The sequence below is a fragment of the Rhinopithecus bieti genome, unplaced genomic scaffold (assembly GCF_001698545.2).
Source record: "Rhinopithecus bieti isolate Rb0 unplaced genomic scaffold, ASM169854v2 scaffold_20477, whole genome shotgun sequence".
NCBI lineage: Eukaryota > Metazoa > Chordata > Mammalia > Primates > Cercopithecidae > Rhinopithecus > Rhinopithecus bieti.
In genome coordinates this window covers 3,498,385-3,516,756 of record NW_016810038.1, presented here as the reverse complement: position 1 = coordinate 3,516,756, position 18,372 = coordinate 3,498,385, and the positions used below count along the sequence as shown (strand labels likewise).

Below are 18,372 nucleotides of genomic sequence, written 5' to 3'. Positions count from 1 at the left end.
TGCAGAACCCTTTAACTTCTCATTTCATTCCGATAATGAGGACACAATTTTGGCTGCTCTGATGCAGACCCACAGTAACCGTCACCGCAATGAGGTGGAAGTTGACTTTTCATCTGTGGGAGGGAGAGTTGGGGCCAGTGTGATGACTCTGCTCAGGCTCCTTCTGGTGTGTGGCTCTGCCCCATCCCTAGGTGTGACCTTCATCAGCACGGTCCAACTGAGCTCACAGCAGGTCTATATTTCTACCAGGGGAAGGAAAGCAGGGGCTGTGTCCTTCTGGTGGCCACATTGCTGGCCACACCTAGCTGCAAGGGAGGCGGGGAAACCTTCTACCACCTCTCCACAGCCACATGCCCAGCTAAGTCAGGGCTTCCACCACAGTGAGAGAGGAGGAGAATGGAACCCGGGGGCAGCCTGCAGCATCCTCATACCTCCCCTCAGTTGACCACACCTATGGTGACACCTGTCTAGGAGGAATTTTCTCCTGCAATAACCCTCAGCCTCCAGTTTCTCAGTCTCTTCTCATGCCAGCCTTACCACTGCAATTTGGTCTCGAAAATATTAATCACCTCATCCCAATTCCTTGCCCTCAAGAGCTGTTGGATTGGGCACCAGAACTGCCCTTGGACAAGCTGTGGCTCCTTCCTCCCTCCTTCCACCTCAGTGCCCTTCCCAAGCATGCTCATAAGAAGGGGCTCTCCTGACCTCGTGAGCCGCCCGTCTCGGCCTCCCAAAGTGCTGGAATTACAGGCTTGAGCCACCACGGTGAAACCCCGTCTCTACTAAAAATACAAAAAACTAGCCAGCCGAAGTGGCGGGTGCCTATAGTCCCAGCTACTCCGGAGGCTGAGGCAGGAGAATGGTGTAAACCCGGGAGGCGGAGCTTGCAGTGAGCTGAGATCCGGCCACTGCACTCCAGCCCGGGCGACAGAGCAAGACTCTGTCTCAAAAAAAAAAAAAAAAAAAAAAAAAAGAAGGGGCTCCTAGCCCCTACCTGCTTCTGCTCTGTGGGCGATGCCCCCTCACACCCTACTTCTGCCTCTAGGACAATGGAACTGCATCCTCAGCAGGAGGGCACCCCTGTGCCAAACACCCCACCCATCCCTGTCTCTCCTCTCTCCAACTTCCCTCCCTAGCCCCATCTCCCTCTCTGTCTCTCTTGAGTCGTCAACCTCTTTTTTTTCTCTCATAAATATGCAAACCTGCTCCACTGTCTCTCACCCTCCCTGGCCTTCCTTTATTCATTTACTCTTTCAACAGATATTTTGTATGTGTGCCTACTACAGACCAGGCACTTCCATCTCACACCAAGATTGGCTTTTTTTAAAAAAACACACACAAATATTTTAGTTTTTAAATACAGCTGGAGCCTAGAAAACAAAACAAATTTCAAAGTGCTCTACACTGAACAGCATAAGGTGAAGCTTCTCTCTCCTTCTCTCCTAGTCCCTCCCTCCCAAATCAAAAATTATTATCAGATTTTTCAGCATTTTTTTCTGGAGGAAAATGCATATGTGAATTTAAAGCACTCTGTTTTGATTTTTTCACTTAATTTGTAGAGACAGTTTCCCATTGACACAAAGTCATCTTTCTACTATGTTCTATTTCTGGCTGTAAGGTGTTCCCATCTGTGGACGCATCACAACGGATTCAGCCAGCATCTAATGAGGGGCATGCTGGGGCTCCTGGCATTTGCTACCCTCCCACCCCAAGCAGGAACCTCACCGTGGGATCCCGGGGGTCACATCCAGCCCACTCTGAGCCAAGGGCACCCTGATGGCTCTGTTTGCGTTCACCTCTCCATCCCCAGCCCCAGTCCTGCACCTGGCCCGTAGCAGGTCCTTGGAAATGCTTGAGAATGAAGCTTCACGAGCTACCTGCTATATTCTTTCATTTAATCCTTTTGGCAGTGTTGTAGTGTTTTGAGATAGGGAAATGTCATGCCCTCGCTTTACAGGAGGGAAAACCAAGGCCCCTTGTCTCTCCCTGTCCACCCAATGGCTTTCCTTTTGGCTCACACCCTGCCACAGCCACCCACACCCTGAGGACATCCCATCCTTCCTCCAGGCCACAGCTTTGACTGTCTCTGGACGTTCATCCTGGCTAAGGAAGCCACTCTCCACCAGGCAAACCCTTCGCTGCACTCCCCACTAGCCAGTTGCCCAGTCCAGGGAGTTTTGCCTTTTGTGGGCTCTCCAAGGTGTCCACTTCCCCCAGCCCTCCCACTCCTCCAGATACACCGCAGCTTTGAGTGAAGTCATCAATCCTGGCCACTGTTACTTGGCCTCCCTGAGGGTTAGCACTCTGCCAGGTACCCCACAGTGTGATATGGACATACTTACTTTAAAGATGAACCCCTGGGAATCCCCCCTTGAGGCTAAGATCTGGAATACTCCCAGTCTTATTGAAACCTCCTGTCCCATCCCCAGGGTAACTTCAGTCCTGAAGTTTGGACAAGTCATTCCCTTGAATGATTATGATGGACTAGATAGTCTACAGTGTCACCTTTAAATATATTTCTCTTCTTGTTTGTTAGAGCCTCTGTTAGTGGCCGAACTGTATTCTCCCCAAATTCATATGTTAAAGCCGTAACCCCCTGTATCTCACAGCATGACTGTATTTGGAGACAGGGCTTTTAAGGAGGCGATTAAGTCAAAATGAGGCCATTAGAGTGGGCTCTAATCCAGTCTGACTGGTGTCGCTCTAAGAAGAAGAAATTTGGACACAGAGAGATACCACTGATGTGTACCCACAGAAGAATGGCCGTAGAGGGCACAGCTCGAAGACGGCCATCTGCAAGCCAGGGAGGGTGCACTCTGCACAAACCAACCCTGCGGACACCTTGATCTCTGACTTCCAGCCTCCAGAGCTGGGCAAGAAAGAATTTCGGATTTGTGTGATGGTAGACAGTCTGTGTTCTTTGTTATGGCAGCCACAGAAAGCAAATACAGGCCCCCCATCCAGTTCATCTCCAAGTCCTGACAGTTCCACCTCCACACACACAGGGGAAGGGTCCCACCTCTCTCTAACCCTATGGATATAACCAAGCCACCGTCACCACCTCCCACAGATGCATTTCCACTCAGCAACCAGAAAGCCTTTTTGAACCCCCAAACCTGCCTCTGGCTTTCCAAAGCCCTTAAGCTTGGCTGTGACCCTCTTCATGGCCTGCTTATCCCGTCCTCTTGTCCCGTTACTCTCTAGCAGCCATCCTGACTTTCCTTCAGTTGGTTCTTCTCATTCCAGATCTTCTAGCGCTGGCTCCTTTTCATCTCTTAGGACTGGGCTGCAATGCAGTCTACTTGGAGAAGCCTTCCAGATATGCCTCATCTAATAGCCCACCTCCCTGGTCAATCTTCCCACTCCCTTTCTTCTCTCCTCTCACAGTGCTTATCACCATCTGCCATTGTCTTGTGTTTTTTGTTTTGTTTTGTTTTGAATCAGAGTCTCACTCTGTCACCCAGGCTGGAGTGCAGTGGTGCGATCTTGGCTCACTGGAACCTCTGCCTCCAGGGCTCGAGCGGTTACCCTGCCTCAGCCTCCCAAGTAGCTAGGATTACAGGCACCCACCACCATGCCAGGCTAATTTTTGTATTTTTTATAGAGATGGGGTTTCACCATGTTGGCCAGGCTGGTCTTAAACTCCTGACCTCAAGTGATCCACCCGTCTTGGCCTCCCAAATTGCTGGGATTACAGGCATGAGCCACTGTGCCCAGCCTTTCATGTGTTTGTTTTCTAGTCTGTATGTCCTACCTCTGCCCCATCCCACCAACTAGATTGCAAGTCCCATGAGGTCTACACAGGCTCATTTTGTTCCCTGTTACATCCCTGGGGTGTAGAACAGTGCGAGGCACGTAGTTGGCACCCACTGAATGCTTGTTGAAGAACTGAATACTTGAATGAAGAGACATTCTCACCACTGAAGTTATAGGACGTTATCTAGAAACAGTAAAGACATGCTCACTCATTTAAGCTCTCCTAAATTAGAATTTGAAGTAGAGAGAGAAAGAAGTTTGTCTTTGTATTTAAGCAGAATTAAAAAAAGAGAAAAGAACTTTCTAAGCAAATTATCTGTGTAAACAGGGAATATGTTTCACCCACTTAATAATGAAGTCCAGCAGCTCTGGTCTCAACTCAAACACTCTTAGAAGCTCTTTAGCAATAAATATGCAAATTACAAATTATTCCATGTTCTTGTTGAAGCTCTTACAGGGCTCTAGAGACTCAGGGGCCCAACCTCTCTTCCCTAGGTCCCTGTCAGCAACAATAATGAATGTCCTGGGTGGCAGTGGACATGACTCTTTATATGGGACCGGAATTCCGACTTTTCCAGAAGTCAGGCTGCCCCTAACCACCATCAGAGGCAGAAACACATGTGTCTGAATTTCCTTAAGGCAGCATTTACAGTCCCTGAAAGGTTGGGGGTGGGGTTTCTAGCAAAATACAGCTAGCCACTCAGTCATGTAGGTTATGATCTTCTCAGAGATTTTCATGGTTACCTCGAAGTGATTTCCTGTGAGAGGCAGACAGAAATGCAAAAGTATCGCACGACTGTGAGAGAAACAACAAATCCAAATGCTTATCATCATAAAAGCCCAGGCACTTTCACTCATGGGCAAGTTGGTCTTAATTTCCAACTTAATTTTCCAACTTAATTTTCTGTGGGTTGCTGTTAAGGAAACTGGAGCCCATCAGAATTTGGTTAAAGCTGATGGGCCAAGCAGTAGACTTCAGTTTCAAACTATCTAGAAACCACACCCAACCACCAAAAACACATGTTAAAGCAACTCTAATTGTACATTCCAAAGAACAAGTAATTTTGTTTTACTGTGGTCACTGGTTATTCCAGGCTAAATACAGTCATGTCGTGCTCTCCTGTATCTACACATACTTTGGAAAAGAGTAGGGTTGGGTATGAGCTATTGCTTTTCCTCCCTCTTTCTATATGATTTAACATTGAGGCTTGGGAAAGGCAACTCGTATTTTGTTTTTAATGCACATTGAGCTCTAGCGATAGTGAACAGCAAGGATGTACAGCACATATATTATTTAGCTAACTGTTCAGAGGGCATGGTCTCAAAATAAACTTTGTAGAAATATTGGTTAGCTGCTTTGGTTGTAAGCAACAGAAGCAACATCTGACTCATGTAAGCTAAAAAGGGACTTCTTGGATGGGCATGGAGCCAAGGGATGCTCTGGGAGTGCAGTTGGTGGGAACCACTCTGCAGTTTCTCCAGGACACTCAGTGGGCAGAATGTGCTTAGCTTCTGGTCACTGCACTTAAGGTTCAAAGTCCTGGGGCAAGCATCCCATGGGCCTATCTGGAGACTCACACCTCAGGTGGAGATGAAGCACCTTGACTGACAAGTCCTCTAGGACTGGAGTCAGTGAAATTCTGCTGCAGCAAAAGAAGGAGGAATGGAGCCCGGGCAGGCAAAACTGGTACCTGTCCACTGCAGTTTTGTTTCTAGCAGAGAAGGACTTGAGATGAGGGAGAGGAGAGAGCAGATTGCTCAGGGCAATGGCTCCATGGCTAATGGTACCAACACATAGCTCAATGCATATCCCTGGCTTTGGTAAAGGATCCAACCTTCCCTAGCTCGTCTCTGTGATGAGCAAGAGGTCTTGTTGCCTCTGAGACAACCATGTGAACAGACTGTTAGCATCTCAGGGCCCCCAGGGAGCTGTGAGTTCTGGGCGTATTGGATCTGGACTTTCACACATTCTGGATGGTTCCCGAGCAGCCACGAGCCCACCAGGCAGTAGTCTTCCTAGGCTTCTGCTTCTTCAGCAGCACCCTAGCCCCATGGCGTCCATTTCTTCAGGTGTCAAGTGGTGATAAATAGCAGTACCTAAACCACAAAACAGTTGTGAAGAAATAATATAATGCTCCTAGAGTGTTTCATAAGGGCAAGTACTCAATGGATGTTAGGTATTGCTGACATTGATCCACCCACAGCTACAGTATAGCCTCAGTCACCCTGGTGGGGTTCCAGTTCCCTGTTCTGAAGCCCCATCCACAAGACTGAGGGCACCTTTGGCAAGCACCTCTCCTCACAGCAGGGAGGGCACAGGGCCTTATCTAAACATCTGGATGTGTAGGGCCCCGATGTTCCCCAAATCCATTCCCAGGAACATCAGTCTGCCTAAGAGCATCTGGACTACCCAGGATCCCCAGTTCTGTAGGTGATCCCACTTCTGACACCAGGACCAAGCCCTGAAGCCAGGTCAGATTTCACTTCTCCAACCTCAACCTCTGTTACATTTCTAACCAGCCTCTCTTGCTGAAGTCCTAGCAAATTCAGGAGGTTACAAAACTGTGAAACTGCAAACCCAGCCCTTTCCTTGAACCCCCAGCCTCAGATGGAACTGATCTTGTAGAAAATACAGAGAAAAACATAGAGACAAAGAAAGAATTTTCTCATAATTCCACCCCCCAGAGATAACTGCTCATTTAATGTTTTCTTTTTTTATTTAAAAAAAAAGGATGCCTCCTCCATGAAAATATAATTAGAATCAAATATACTATATTGTGTTTCTTTTCAAATTAAAAAAAAATTATTATTATTATTTTTTACAGAGATGTGATTTCCCTGTGTTGCCCAGGCTCATCTTGAACTTCTGAATTCAAGTGATTCTTCCACTTTTTGGCCTCCCAAATTGCTGGGATTACAGGCATGGGCCACTGTGCCTGGTTCATTGTGTTTCTTGTTCTAACATTATGTCATAAATATCCTCCCATGTTAGTCAATTTTTTTGGATATATAATTTTTTATATGCATAATTCCCTCAAGATGTATTTAAGTCATTGCTTATTGTTGGGTATTTAAATTCTGGCCTCCTGGCCTCCTTTCCCTCTCTGGATCCCTGGATATGGTTTGGCCCTCTGCCACTCACCTTTCAACTGTTGGATGATCACGTTACTTCTCAATTTCCCATTTCTTAGAAACACCTGGTGCCATCCCACCCACCAGAGTGGGCCCTTTGGATACAACACTAGGCATTTTGGGCAGAATTGCAACCCTGCAGAATATATGCTGAAGTCCTAACTCTAGTACCTCAGATTGTGACCTTATTTGGAAATAAGGTCATTGCAGGTGTAACTAATTAAAATGAGGTTAAACTGGAGCAGGGTGAGCCCTAAATCCAATATGACTGGTATACTTATTAGAAAAGGAGATGACACACAGTGACAGACACACACAGGGAGAAGAAGTCCACTTGGCAATGGAGGTAGGAACTGAAGTGATGAGTTTAAAGCCAGGGAATGCCAAGGACTGCTGGCAAACACCAGAAGCTGGAAGAGGCAAAGAAGATTCCTTCCTATGGGCTTCAGAGGGAGCATGCCCCCAATGATACCTTGATTTTGGATGTCTGTTGTTCCAAGTCCCCCAGTTTATAGTACTTTGTTATGACAGCCCCAGGAAACAAACACAAACTCCCCAAATCCCCACTTCCCAGAAATACCTAGTACCTTCCTAGCCACCAGAGTGGGCCATTTGGATACATCCCCAGGCAAAAGCAACCTGAGTCCCCTTGCACCTCTGGAAGCAGGAATTTGGGCTTCTCACCTCTTTACCCTTCTCTATACCCCCATCTTCCTCTGACCCATCCAGACACCATTTCTGTCTCTTTCTCCCCAGCCAAGCTCCTGATATCCCAGAAGGAGAAGGTAGCTTTGTAGCCACCCAGAAGAAGCAATGTAGCAGGTCCAAAGGTTGGAATCTGTAGGGCAGTGTCCTGTCACCTTCATAAATGGTATGAGTGACATCTACTGAGGACTTGCTCTGTGTCTGGTCTGCAGTGAGCCTCCCACACGGACAGTCTTATCTACTCAAGCAGTCCCATGGGTTAAACATCATTTTGCAAAGGAGGGAACTGAGGCTTGGAGGGATTAAGTGGTTAGTCAGTCAATAGAGCAGTTGGAATGTGAACCTGGGCAATTGAATTCCGGAGCCCAGACCATTCTGCAGTCTTTGCAGATGAACAATTAGGATCCTTCTGTCTTCAGCAACTCTCAGATTAACATTTAATTGGGGTTTTAAAAAACTGTTCTTGTTAGCATGTCTGTGGTCTCCTACTGCAATCTTCCCCATTAAGCCATGTTACATAAACAGTCAGCTCAGATGCCTCCGAGTGTGTGTGTCTCCTGGTGTCTAGATTTTGCTTTCATTCATGGTACTTTCAAAGGCATCAGGGCAGGGAGGTATTTGCATGAAATTGGAGCTGAACTTTCACTGGAGGGTGGCAGTTGAGGCATGAAACTTGGTGGCCCACAAATCTGGGTTGCTGGGCTTGCTGGCTGGATGACTTGAGTGCCTGGTATCTGATATGGTTTGGCTGTGTCCCCACTCAAATCTCATCTTGAATTTGTAACTCCCACAGTTCCCAGGTGTCATGGGAAGAGCCTGGTGGGAGGTAATTGAATCATGGGGGCGGGTCTTTCCTGTGCTGTTCCTGTGATAGTGAGTAAGTCTCATGAGATCTGATAGTTTTAAAAACAGGAGTTTCCCTGCACAAGTTCTCTCTCTTTGCCTGCTGCCATCCATGTAAGACGTGACTTGCTCCTCCTTGCTTTCCACCATGATTATGAGGCCTCCCCAGCCATGTGGAACTGTAAGCTCATTAAACCTCTTTCTTTTGTAAATAGCCCAGTCTCGGGTATGTCTTTATCAGTAGGGTGAAAATGGGGTAATAGTGTTCATGGCATAGAGACATTGTGAGGATAAAATGAAGTAATGTGCTAGCACAGTGCTCTAGCTGTTTTTTCTCTGAGGTAAATTGGTCTTTCTCCCTCTCCCTGACTCTTTCCTTTCGTCTCCTTCTCTCTTTCCCTCTCCCTCTGCCACATACACACCACCCCAAGACACACACAGCCCCCCCCCCCAACACATACAAAGTGGTAATTTATGGTAGGAATATCTGATCATCTGTTCTCCCCTCTGGGGAATATATATACTTGCTAGTAGCCCATGCACCCCTAAATAGGTTTCAGTGGAGTCAACATGAAAGAGAAGAGAAACAGCAACTTCTGTTTCAGGAAGCTTGGGTGAACAAACAGCAAGCTGAAAAAAAATTGCAACATATACAAGAGACAGCTACTTTTCTGTATATAAAGAGCACTTATAAATCAATAAGAAAAATGGTTTGAACATCTAATAGAATGACGGGAGAAATATGTGACCAGGCAGCTCATTGGAAAAGCAATACAAGAGGACTATAAAACACAAATACATGCTTCTCCTTGCTCATAATATTATAGGAATCCAAATAAAAACCACCAAGCATTGCCACTGGCATGATTTTTAAGAAGTAATAATAGCAAGGGTTAGTGAAGATGTAAGAAATGAGTGCTCTCCTAGGTCACCATGTGGGTGGTGCTGCTACAACTCATTTGGAAAAAAGGCTGGAGGGAGAATTTAGCAAACACACTTTGCCATGGCAATTCCACTGCTAAGCATTTCCACTAAAATCTCCAGGCAAAGGGGAGGCTGGCAGCAGGGAACAGAGTTCTAGGCAGAAGAAACAGCATATGCGTGCATATGGAGGTTGTGGTGGGAAGGAATGCGGCTGATGGACAGGCTGGTGGGCTCTGAGTGACTGCTTCACGGTGGTGCTTCCAGCCCAGCAGCCACTATCCTCTCTAAGAAGAAATAGAGGTTATCTGTGAAGTGTGTGGAGACAACTGTTACATGGGGATCAAGGAGCATGCGGAGGGGAGAGCGCAGAGAGAGTGAACATGGCTGAGACAGTGTCCATAAATCAAGAGAGACTCCAGCTGATGGACTTTACATCTTGACAGCATGCAAGCATTTTAAATCTCAAAATGCCCCCTGAAGTGGTTGACATCCTCAATTAGATGTTGTCATTGGTGGTGAGGTGAAGAGATGAAGACAACAGAGCAGAGGACTGGTGGAGGGGAGGTGGCTGGGGAGGCCCCAGAGGAGCTGAGGAGGGCCTCGGTGGCAGGGCCCTTCAGTGCAGCTGTGACTAGGGTTCCCGTCTGCTGCTGCTTACATTATGTTGGATATATGAGTGATTACTGAGCACCTATTATGTGCCAGGCACTATTCTAGGGACCGGGGAAAGAACTGTCAATAAAACAGGCCAGGCCTTCTTCTTGTGCAGCCTACTTCATAGTGAGGAACAGACGTTAAACAGGGAAACAGGTAATGATAGGCCACGGTGTACGGACAGTGAGGGGTGTCGTGCAGAAAGGCAGAGCAGGGTACTGGGAAGGACTGTGTGCACGCACATGAGTATGCGTAAGTGTGAGTGAGTATGCATGTGTGTCTGTGTGTGCACGTGTGTGTGCATGTGCATGCATGCGTGTGTGTGTGTGTGTGTGTGTGCGAGGGGAGTCGATGAGTCCATTTTAGCCTTCTGGGAAGGCCTCTCAGAGGAGGTAACATTGGAGTAGAGACCTGAATGGAAGAAGGAGCCAGAAGAGTGTTCAGGCAGAGGGAAGAGAGCGTGAAGGCCCCCAGGGAGTGGTGGTGCCTATGTGGAGGCCAAGCCAGGAGCTGCCCAGGTAGTTGGCGTTGAGTGAGGAAGCAGACAGGACCAGGGCGGGCAGGGTGCTGTGGGCCACATCAGGGCCTTTGGATTGGATTTCACTCAGAGGTACTAACATTCTTTTCGTTTCCCTGATGATGAAACTGAAGACAACACTATGGTATCAATGGGCACAGACGTTACCTCTAGTTTTGCCTGTCAAGGTTTCCAGTTTGCAAATGAGCCTTAGTTATACCCCTGCCTAGCTCTTCTTGGGCAAGTCACCTACTTCTCTGGGCCTCAGTTTCTTCATCTGTCAAATGGGAGTGAAAAGCTTCACCTTCCAGGAGTGTTGTAAGATGGGGCTAACAACCCACCTCAAACGCTGCTGTAAGTCAGGAGCTGAGCCTGGGCCCTGGTGGACACAGAGAAGGCTCAGTAAGTGCAGCCCATCACTGTCACTGTCATTATTACCAGGCTCTGAATGGGGGCAGGGAGAAGCACGGGACCGAAACAGCTGTTGATAGCCTATGTGCTGGCTTACAGTTAGACACTTTCAGGGCTGGAAGCAAATCCAGGTCAACTCCTAGCCAGTGCTACTCGCATCATCCAGCTAGTTCTTGGATGCCTCTAGTGATGGGGAATTCACTACTTCTAGAGGCATCTCATTCTTACCCTGCTTTAAATCCTTCAGTGAACACTCCATTGCTGTTGATATAAAGTCCAACTATTTTCTGAGGCTCTACAACCCTCCAGGAACCACTCCCTGCCAACCCCTGACCTTGTCCACTGTCCACCACTTGGTCCCTCACTCTCTTTTCTTTTGCATCTAAGCTTTGCACATACTAGTCCTTCTGCTAGGAATTCTGTCTGTTCTGCCCCCTCCTCATTCACTTAGCCCCTCCCCTTTTTTCAAGTTCTAGGTTACATATCACCTTTCTAGGGAGGCCTTCTTGAACCTCCCAGCCTGGGCTCGACACCCCTAAAACTGCTTGGGAACGTGCTCATCAGTCTTGTAATTAGTTGCTCATTTAAGATTCAGTTGCCCCATTTTCCATGAAGGTGGGGAGCTGTCTGATTTGTCCTTCTGTCTTCTGCATCTCACACCAGTGAGTGGCACTTACACAGGAAGGCACACAATACACGTCCACTGAATTGAGACTCTGTCAGTGCCTCTCTGCTAGACAATTCTTCCTTTTTTTTTTTTTTTGGTCTGGCTCTGTTGCCCAGGCTGAAGTGCAGTGGTGCAATCTTGGCTCACTGCAACCTCCTCCTCCAGGGTTCAAGCAATTATCCTGTCTCAGCCTCCCAAGTAGCTGGGATTACAGGTGCCTGCCACCACACCCACCTAATTTTTTATTTTTAGTAGAGACAGGGTTTCACCATGTTGGTCAGGCTAGTCTTGAACTCCTGATCTCAGGTGATCTGCCCACCTCAGCCTCCCAAAGTGCTGGGATTAAAGGCATGAGCCACCATACCCAGCCCAATTCTTCCTCTTAGCAAGTTCACCCTATTCCGGCAGTGAGTGCTGTCAACACCCCCACTCTGCAGATAAGGAAATTGATGATGGTAGCACTGGCTACAGGGCTGGGGCAGAATGACAGGAGACAGCAGCAAGAAGGATGGAGCCTGGCCCTGCATGGTGTCGGGGTTAAACCCAAACAATTATTAATTTTATTGCTGTTGATATCATTATGATAGTCAAGGTGTTCTCATGGGGAAGAAAATAGAGCACCTGCCAAAAGGAGACAGATGCTAAGTGATGCATACAAACTCAAGCTGAAATGGCAACTTCCTGAGAGCAGGGGCTCTGGCTCTTTCTTCCCCATGTCTGGGGACTTTAGGGCAGTATATGACTCCCTGCAGGGACAGCACAGAGGGTTCACCAGGTTCTCAGTGCTAAGTCCTGGCCGTATACCATCTCATTGAACACTTCCAGCACTCCCTGAGGTCACAGTTATCACCATTCCCAACACACTGATTGGGCCACATGCTCAGGGAGGCTGCGTGGGTCCAGGTGACAGAACAGGAAGGTAACAAAGCCAGGGTAGGTCCCAGGTCTGTCTAATTCCAAAACCACCCTCCGTGCCAACTTCAGAATTCACTTCCTTCTCAAGAGTCCCCCAACTCAGCCTAGCTGCCCTCAAACTCAAACCAATTTTAAAGGCTTCTCCTTCGCTTTGCGTTGGGCTATTGATCTTCATTTTCCAGGCTGGTTTTGGCATGAACCACTGTATCTTGGAAGTTTTATCAGGGGCTCTTTCTGGCTTTAAGCTTTCATTAGCACAGTTAACTTCCAATACGCTGAAAAATATTTCTTCACATGTAGCTTTTAACTGCTTTGCCATCCAGATGGTTTTGAAATCAAGGAAGCTGCTATATTTGCCTGGAGCTGGTTGTTTTGAATTTTGCGATCACAGCCTTGGTCAGAAGATGAGTGACACAGCTGGCCACAGTGATTCGTCTTCGAGGAGCACATCGCAAAGCAGCAAGAGGAAGTCTCCACTGATAATTTTTTTTGTTTGTTTTAAATAACTAATATGATTATGGTTTTCTATTCACGTTAGATTTTTGGATGAGTGTATTTAAGTAATTTTCTTTAGTTTTTATCCTGAGTTTCAAAACAGAGCTCCACGTCAACAACTAATTTATTATGGAATAGCCTGTGATTTTGACCTAGTTAATCTGACTCTAAATGATAACTTGCCATCGCAAAGTATATGGCAAGAGATAAAAGCAGAGCTGAAATTAGAAAAAAAAAATACAAGTGCGAGAAAAAAAGGAGAAGCTATGGTTTCTCATTTTCCCCCTCCAGCACAAATTGTTGAGTAATGAGATTTTTAAAAGCCAGAAATTGCTGTGGAGTGAACCAGTGCTGGCAGCTGGAGAACTGGCACCAGACACATCTGGCCTGACAGAGTTTGAAGGAAGGCTCGCTGCAGTGGGTGACTACCCATACCGCAGCCTGGCTCCTGCAGCCGCCATGCAGACATGTTCAGATACAAGAGGGAGGGAGAGCAAATAGGAAAAATCAATGTCCAAATTAGAAACTACCTAAGCCATGCTGTTTTTCTTGGGGCCCCACTGTGCCTTTGATTTCCTGATCGTTCAGAGCAAGAAAAACAAAATCTGTCTAACCCAGTGATTTTGACAGATTCATCTGAAAAGCTACCCGTTGGGTTTGATCTGTTCATACCAGTGATTCTCAACTGGGGAGCCACTTTATCCCCTGGAGAAATGTGGCCATATCTGGAGACTTTTTCAGTTATCATAACTAGGAGGAGGTGCTACTGGCATCTGTAGGAAGAGGGCAGGGATGCTGCTAAGCACCCCAAAATGCACAGGACGGGCCCCTCATCCCCAACAAAGAATCATCTGGTGCCAAATGTCAATAGCAGTGAGGTTAGGAACCCCTAACGTGTGTGTACTCAATCTGAATTCCTTTGGTGGGGTGGCTGGTGTGCCATTATATATATAGTTTCTGGAACCTGGAGACATGAAGTTCAGGCCTGCCCAGCTCAGGCACCTAAATTACGTAAGTAGCTGAAGGATTAACTGGGTCCCGTTTCCTTTTACTAAAGCAAAAGGATCTCATCACCTGGTGATGCAGCCAGTGGTGAAAAGAGCTTTTGAAAGAAGCGTTCAGCTGGGAGCTGCAGCGGCAGGCTGAATGGCATCCTCCCCCTTTCTGGCGGCTGTGTCGGAATTGAGGGCAGGTGGACCCGGGAGCAGGCTGCCCCCTTCTCTCGTCAGGCCCCCAGGACAGTCTTGGCTTCTCTGCTGTTGAATCTGTCTCACTTGCTGTGGTGAAAGGTCACCGAGGAGCTGGGCAGCAAGACTCCCCAGGAGCCAGCCACGGTTCTACACTCAGTGATTTTATTGGCATGACGGGAAGCTCGGGCCTGCCAAAGACAACAGTCCTGTGCTGTGACTGAGACTGCAGGCTCCTGGGGCATGTGTCCTACCACTCTAGACTGTCCCATTCCCACTGGGTGCAACGGCCTGGAAGAGGTGGATGACAGCAGATGGACACCCGATTTCCCCATCCTGTCCTCCCTATCTCAGCACCCAGCAGAGGTGCGCTTCCATGCCTGGCCCGCTTTCACCCTTTCCAGTTCACATTTTCCTGCCCTTTCTCAAGAAGCAGCAGGGCTGAGGTGGTCTCTTTTCATGCTGGTGATCAACTCTGTGGCCAAGGGCAGCTGTGTGACCTCTCGCTCCCAGGCTGCCAGGGGAAGCGGCCTCTGGATGACTGTCCCTTTCCACATGTGCATCTGCAACTCTTCAAACTGCGGAGGCGCCCTCCCTCGACCCTCATTCACACCCTTGCCAGCTCTTCCCAAAACAGCTTGCCTGGAAATACAGGGGCTGGGAAGAAAAGACTGTGATTGAAGAGCTCCTCGAGGTGACTTAGACTTAGCTCCTTGCCTATACTCCGTGGGACCGCGCAGCCCCTCATTACCCCGGGGTTCTCGGGGGCCATTCCCTGAACGTGAGCTCAGGGCCAGGCCGCAAGTGGAGTGCTCTTCCTGCACGTGCTCCCGTAATCTTCACAACCATCCCAGACGGAGGAGGGGATTTTGTGAGGCCATTTGACAGGAGAGAAAGTCAAGACTGAGAGAGCAGATGGCCATGCTTAGGCAAGGCCAGACGGGTTGATACCATGTTGATCTGGGCTTCCCAACCAGGTGGTCTAAGCCCAGGGCCAGAATTCTTAGCCTTTTATCATGTAAGGGTGCTTGGGGATGAGCCCCCAGCTGGGCACACTTCAACTGTGGTTACTGTCATTTTTGTCAGTGGTGACTGGCCCTGTGATGGCACACTCCAGTCAGCTGGCCTTTGTACAGTTTTGTCTACCCTACTCCCCACCCCCACGAAGAGCCACCAGGAACCCCTTAGTCCTGGAGAAGGCACTGCCTCCTCTACCAGGGGTTCCTGAAGCCCCTTGGTCCCCTTTGTCAGGCCTGCTGGGCACAACTCGTGCCTGGGGTCACTGCGCGCTCCCTAGCTTCTCCCCAAGTTCTGCTGCAGGACGAAGCCCCACCCCGCACAGGTCAGGATTCCGTGGGCACGAAGAACTCCAGGATCCTTGGTCTGAGTGACCGGGGCTGCCCAGTTCCGTGGGGGGCTCAGTGGGTCTGGGATCCTCCTGTATCTTCTTGGAGGCCCCGGTCCCACTGGGCCCAGCACAAAGGGCAGCTCTGGGTACCTACAGGCCAGGCTCCGACAGGCGCAGAGCGTACAGGGGTGCTCACATGGTGCGGTGACGCGACTCCCTTCCGCAGGGCCCAGGAAGCTCCTGGAAGCGCGCAGGTGCCCGCCAGGTGAGACTGGAGAAGGGCGCGCAGGGCGCAGCACAGCGGCCGCGTGCGCCGGCCCGGGGCCGTAGTCCCCAAGGGCCCTTAGGGGACATCAGACGGCGAGCTCCCTCCCTTCCGACCTCAGCCAGTTTGCCACCTACCTCCGAAAAGCACCAGGACGCAAGCGTAGGGGAGCATGGCTGCGAGCATCCTGGCGGGGCTAGCAGGACAGCCCGCTGGACACCGCCAAGGTGCGCAAGGGGAGGCGCGGGCGCTGGGCTCTTGGACGGCAGCGGTCGCCGGCGTCCAGGCTGGGGTCCTGAGAAGAAGTTGCAAGGGTCCTGCGCCCCCCTCGGCGCTCACACGCGCTCAGCCTCCCCGGCTGTTGATAGTTGTAAGCGGAGCTGCTCACTCATAGGTCCAACTCGCCAGAAGAGGTGGAGACAGCCCCCGGCGAGGCTCGCACACCGGCGCAGGGCGCACAGCCCCCTGGTGCAGCTCTTTCTACCATTCAGACCCCAGCACTCCCCCAGATGTCTGTCCCCTGGCCGTCGCCTTCCCCAAAGTCTTCGCAGTGGGCAAGGAGGCCTTCCCTAAACTCTGGTACCGGCCAAGCCAGAGCGATGCGCTCCTTGCGTCAAAGCGCACCCCTAGCCAGGCCGTTCCCTGGAAGGTCAAGCGGGGCGGGGAGTTCCCTTTAGCCCCTCCAGTCCTGGGACCCCTGAAGTTTCTATTCAGGTCTTCCAGATACTCCTGGAAAAGTCGCGTCAACTTGGATCCCAGCAAACCCAGAAGCTCAGTGAAAGTGGCCAACCCGGTCGCTTAGAAGCCAGCCACGGCCTCTGTCTGTAAACTTGGCCCTCAACCCCTCCCCACCACACCCAAACGCATCCAGGCGAAGTGTGGAACCGACCAGGCGGGTTTTCCTCCTCCTCCCAACTCCTCCTCCTGCTCCCCCCCCCCACTCCCCAAATCTCATCTGAGTGAGTCAGCTGAGGGTGGCAGCTCAGAGGCAAGGCAGCCGTGAGGCGGAGGACAGGCTGGGGGACCCCAATGGGTCCACTCCGGCCCCCACCCCAGGCACTGGGACTCTGGTGGCACCCTGGGTGGCAGGCAAGCCTTGAAGTCAAGTGCACGAGCCTTGGAAAGGAGGACAGGGAGAGTTATGGGATTTATGAATGAAGAGGAGAAAGAGAATCACTCGGATGGGAAAAGTTAACTGGATTGTTCCCACCTGCATGGATCACCGGGTAACAGAAGTGGGACCGAGGGGGCGAGGCTGCGGGCTGGGGATGTGCGGGTTGCCTTGCGTTGCCACAGACCCAGAGACAGAGAGGAAGAGATGGAAAGAAAAAGGAAAAAGGGAAAGAAAGTAAGAGGAGAGAGAGGGGAAAAGAGAGGATGAAGAGAGACAGAGAAGAGAGACCTGAGAGAGGGAGAGAAAGAAAGAGACAGAACGAGAAATGAAAGTGGGGAAAGGGGAAACAGGCAGAGAGAGTAAGGGGAGGGAAGAGAGAGGGAAAAGGAAGGAGGGAGTGAAATCAAGAGAAGTAAAAAGAGAACCAGGAAGGAGGAGGCGGGGGAGGAGAGAGAGAGAGAGGAGAGAAGAGAGAATAGACAAGAGAGAAGAGAGAAGGCAGAGATGTGGCCTCCTTGGGGAAAGGTTTGGAGAACTGGGCCAGGCCCGTTTCCCGGGGCTAACTGGTGAACAGTCCACCTGCCCCTCTGAAGCATTTTATAGACTCATATGTCCCACTTTTGTGAGCTGATCATCCCACAGAGGACCAGGGGACACCACCTCACCCTTTGATTTCTTACCAGAAACTTGAGTGAGGCTTCCAGGAGCTACAAGAGCCCTTCAGTCCACCCAGGGACCCCCGACGCGGGCCCATGAGCTGTCCTTAGTTAGCTTTCCTCCTCTCCAGAGGCAACAGGGAATAGGAAAAAGCTCAGAGCAAGGCCACAGCACAACCTTATGCAAATGTGAGGAAAACTATCAATTTGCTTCCTGAAAATGACATTTTTTTTTTTCTGGTTTCTATGAGATGCGAGGTGGCCTTCCTGAAACCGAAATCGGTATGAGCTTTCCCTGGCAGACAATGGCTACAGGTCACATGTTAAATTCTCATGAAAGGGATAACTTTGTGGGCAAGAGGAGAGCTGTGCAGGGTGATTATTTATAATTGCATAATTGTGGTTATTTCTTCAATTATCTGTCTTTCAATGTACAAAATTTACAATTATGGGTAGTTTAAAAACTGCATGCTAAGGTCAGGTGCCGTGGCGCACACCTGTAATCCCAGCACTTTGGGAGAGCCAGGTGGGTGCATCACCTGATGTCAGCAGTTCAAGACTAGCCTGGCCAACATGGTGAACCCCGCCTCTACTAAAATACAAAATGAGCTGGGCCTGGTGGCAGGCATCTGTAATCCTAGCTACTCCAGAGGCTAAGGCAGGAGAATCACTTGAATCTAGGAGGAAGAGGTTGCAGTGAGCCAAGATCGTGCCATTGTACTCCAGCCTGGGTGACAAGAGTGAAACTCCATAGCAAAAAAAAAAAAAAAAAAAAAAAAAAAA

General features: G+C 49.5%; 1 protein-coding gene and 1 long non-coding RNA gene across 2 annotated transcripts in view; one reads left to right on the top strand and one right to left on the bottom strand.

Annotated features, from left to right (window-relative positions):
* Nucleotides 1-16,693, bottom strand: part of APCDD1L (APC down-regulated 1 like) — a 57,391-nt gene extending 40,698 nt beyond the window's left edge. Inside the window, exon 1 of the mRNA XM_017891229.1 lies at nucleotides 15,957-16,693. Coding sequence (XP_017746718.1) covers nucleotides 15,957-16,005 — 49 coding nt within the window. The 5' untranslated portion in view covers nucleotides 16,006-16,693. The remainder of the gene's footprint in view (nucleotides 1-15,956) is intronic.
* Nucleotides 16,694-16,806: 113 nt separating this feature from the next.
* The window catches only part of LOC108541651 (uncharacterized), an 89,337-nt gene continuing 87,771 nt past the window's right edge, over nucleotides 16,807-18,372 (top strand). The window contains exon 1 of the long non-coding RNA XR_001889016.1: nucleotides 16,807-17,045. This is a non-coding gene — a long non-coding RNA (uncharacterized LOC108541651). The remainder of the gene's footprint in view (nucleotides 17,046-18,372) is intronic.